Here is a 1792-nt window from a genome sequence, read left to right on the forward strand (position 1 = left end):
TACCTGCAGGTCCGCTATTCAGAATGGGAGCAAAGGGTCACTATTCATAAAGAATTAAGATGAGGGTCGCTATTCCTAAATCAAATTGAGGGTCATTAATCATAAGGATCGCTATATTCCACTATGTAAACAAAATTTGTATCCGTGTTTTCATATGAATATGTCATTGTACATGTGCTACTGAGTATTATCTATTTGTGTATATTTTTTCTATTGTGTATTGTTCATGTGCTTTACGTAAATGCCAACAACTGAATTCCCAAACGGACCAATAAAATTAATCTGAATCTGAATCTAAAAAATACGGACTCCAAAACGGGTTGTTAGAACCTAGGTCAGAAACATCCTCGCTTTCGCTAGCGTCATGGTGGAGAGTACCTAGGTCAATGTCATTCAAATCAGATGGGCAAAACCGGGTGTTCCCAATTACTACTTGCGTTATGGACGGGTCGTTGAGGTCTTTCTCCAAGTCCTGTTTCATACTTGTGAATTCCATGTAAAGCATTTTTAATGCATCAGAGTCTGAAACCTTACAAGTACTAGTGCTTGCATTGCCCTCTTGTTCCATAAGAGTGCACTTTACATTCATACTCTGCAATGAGTGTTTCTGGCGTCCAATGAAATCTGTCATTTCCTTGCCAGATTTTGTGCGGATGTCATTGATTTGTTTTGATAGTCTTTCCTTGTGTCTTAGAAGAATCTCTGACTTTTCACGAAAGGCTCCATCAACTTCTCCTTCTAGATTATCCAGATCAGAATACATACGATGCATTTGTTGCTCAGCATTGGTAATAGACTTTTTGATCTGTGCTTTCTTCTTCTCACTTTTTAGAATGACAGACTTTCTTTCCTTTTTCAACTCTGCTTCCAACTCTTCCTTCTTCTTAAACATGTGACCTTGATGTTTATCAAACAAACAAGTCAGACAGATGAATTCCTTGCAAACCGCACACAGAATGTCTTTGTAGACTTGACTGTGCAGGGAACAGAACTCTGATTTTCCATTGACCTTAAGATGTACATGTAATTCTTCCTCGAGGCCTTTTACAGAGAAATTGGGTGCAAGTCCTGCGACTCTATTTTTGTCCAGTTTGGTGCGTTTCTTACAAACCGGACACTCCATGAAATCTTGACCTCGGCGATGTGAATCGTATTTGTCCAGACAGACCTTGCAGAATGTATGTCCACAGGCGAGGAGGGTGGGGGCCTTGAAGGCATCGAGACAAAGTGGACATGCCAAACTCTCAGGCACCTGTAGTGCTATCCTTTTAGCCATAATACCGTCAGTCAAAGAGGCATAAACTTATCGGAGAAATGTGAGCAAGAAAGTTCAGCTACTTATTACAAACACAGAAATGGAAACGTCAATATGTCTGAAAAGAAAAAAAGGAAAACAAATTATACTTTTTGTTGCAAATTATTGGAATTGAGCGCGTATTTCTTTATCTCTTTACTTGCTAAAGAAATAAAATCCAAGACCAAAACTGTCCCATTATTTTTATTGATTTGCACGTGTGTAACAATTAGTGACGATATCATTGCTGGATTGCCCATTATCAGTTCAAACCAGAAGGCTGCACTAGCCTGTGTCGAAGCGTGGGCTCAGTCATGGGGGGTGGGGGGCAGTTTGTAGTCATATAGATCAGATATATATTTTTTGTCACATCATCCTTTTAAGAAATTCAAAATTCAAAGCTTCAGTCATCCAAATCCCCCGAAATATGATATGTTACGCTACCTCGCTGTCAAATAAAAGTATAATTCGGGCTCCACGATCGTTGCGGCGTTGCCC

At 39.6% G+C, this 1792-nt stretch overlaps 1 protein-coding gene across 1 annotated transcript; it reads right to left on the bottom strand.

The window, feature by feature from the left end:
* Positions 1-277: 277 nt before the first annotated feature.
* LOC115927644 (tripartite motif-containing protein 12A-like) lies at positions 278-1276 on the bottom strand. The gene has a single exon (XM_030993768.1). It carries the CDS (start codon positions 1274-1276, stop codon positions 278-280), a length of 999 nt encoding a protein of 332 aa, XP_030849628.1.
* Positions 1277-1792: the final 516 nt, after the last annotated feature.

This window comes from Strongylocentrotus purpuratus, unplaced genomic scaffold (genome assembly GCF_000002235.5).
Source record: "Strongylocentrotus purpuratus isolate Spur 01 unplaced genomic scaffold, Spur_5.0 spur5_scaffold_20, whole genome shotgun sequence".
Taxonomy (NCBI): Eukaryota; Metazoa; Echinodermata; class Echinoidea; order Camarodonta; family Strongylocentrotidae; genus Strongylocentrotus; species Strongylocentrotus purpuratus.

What these genes read in the sequence shown, in the direction of transcription:
- LOC115927644 (XM_030993768.1), bottom strand. Translation starts at nt 1,276, where the DNA reads ATGGCTAAAAGGATAGCACTACAGGTGCCTGAGAGTTTGGCATGTCCA.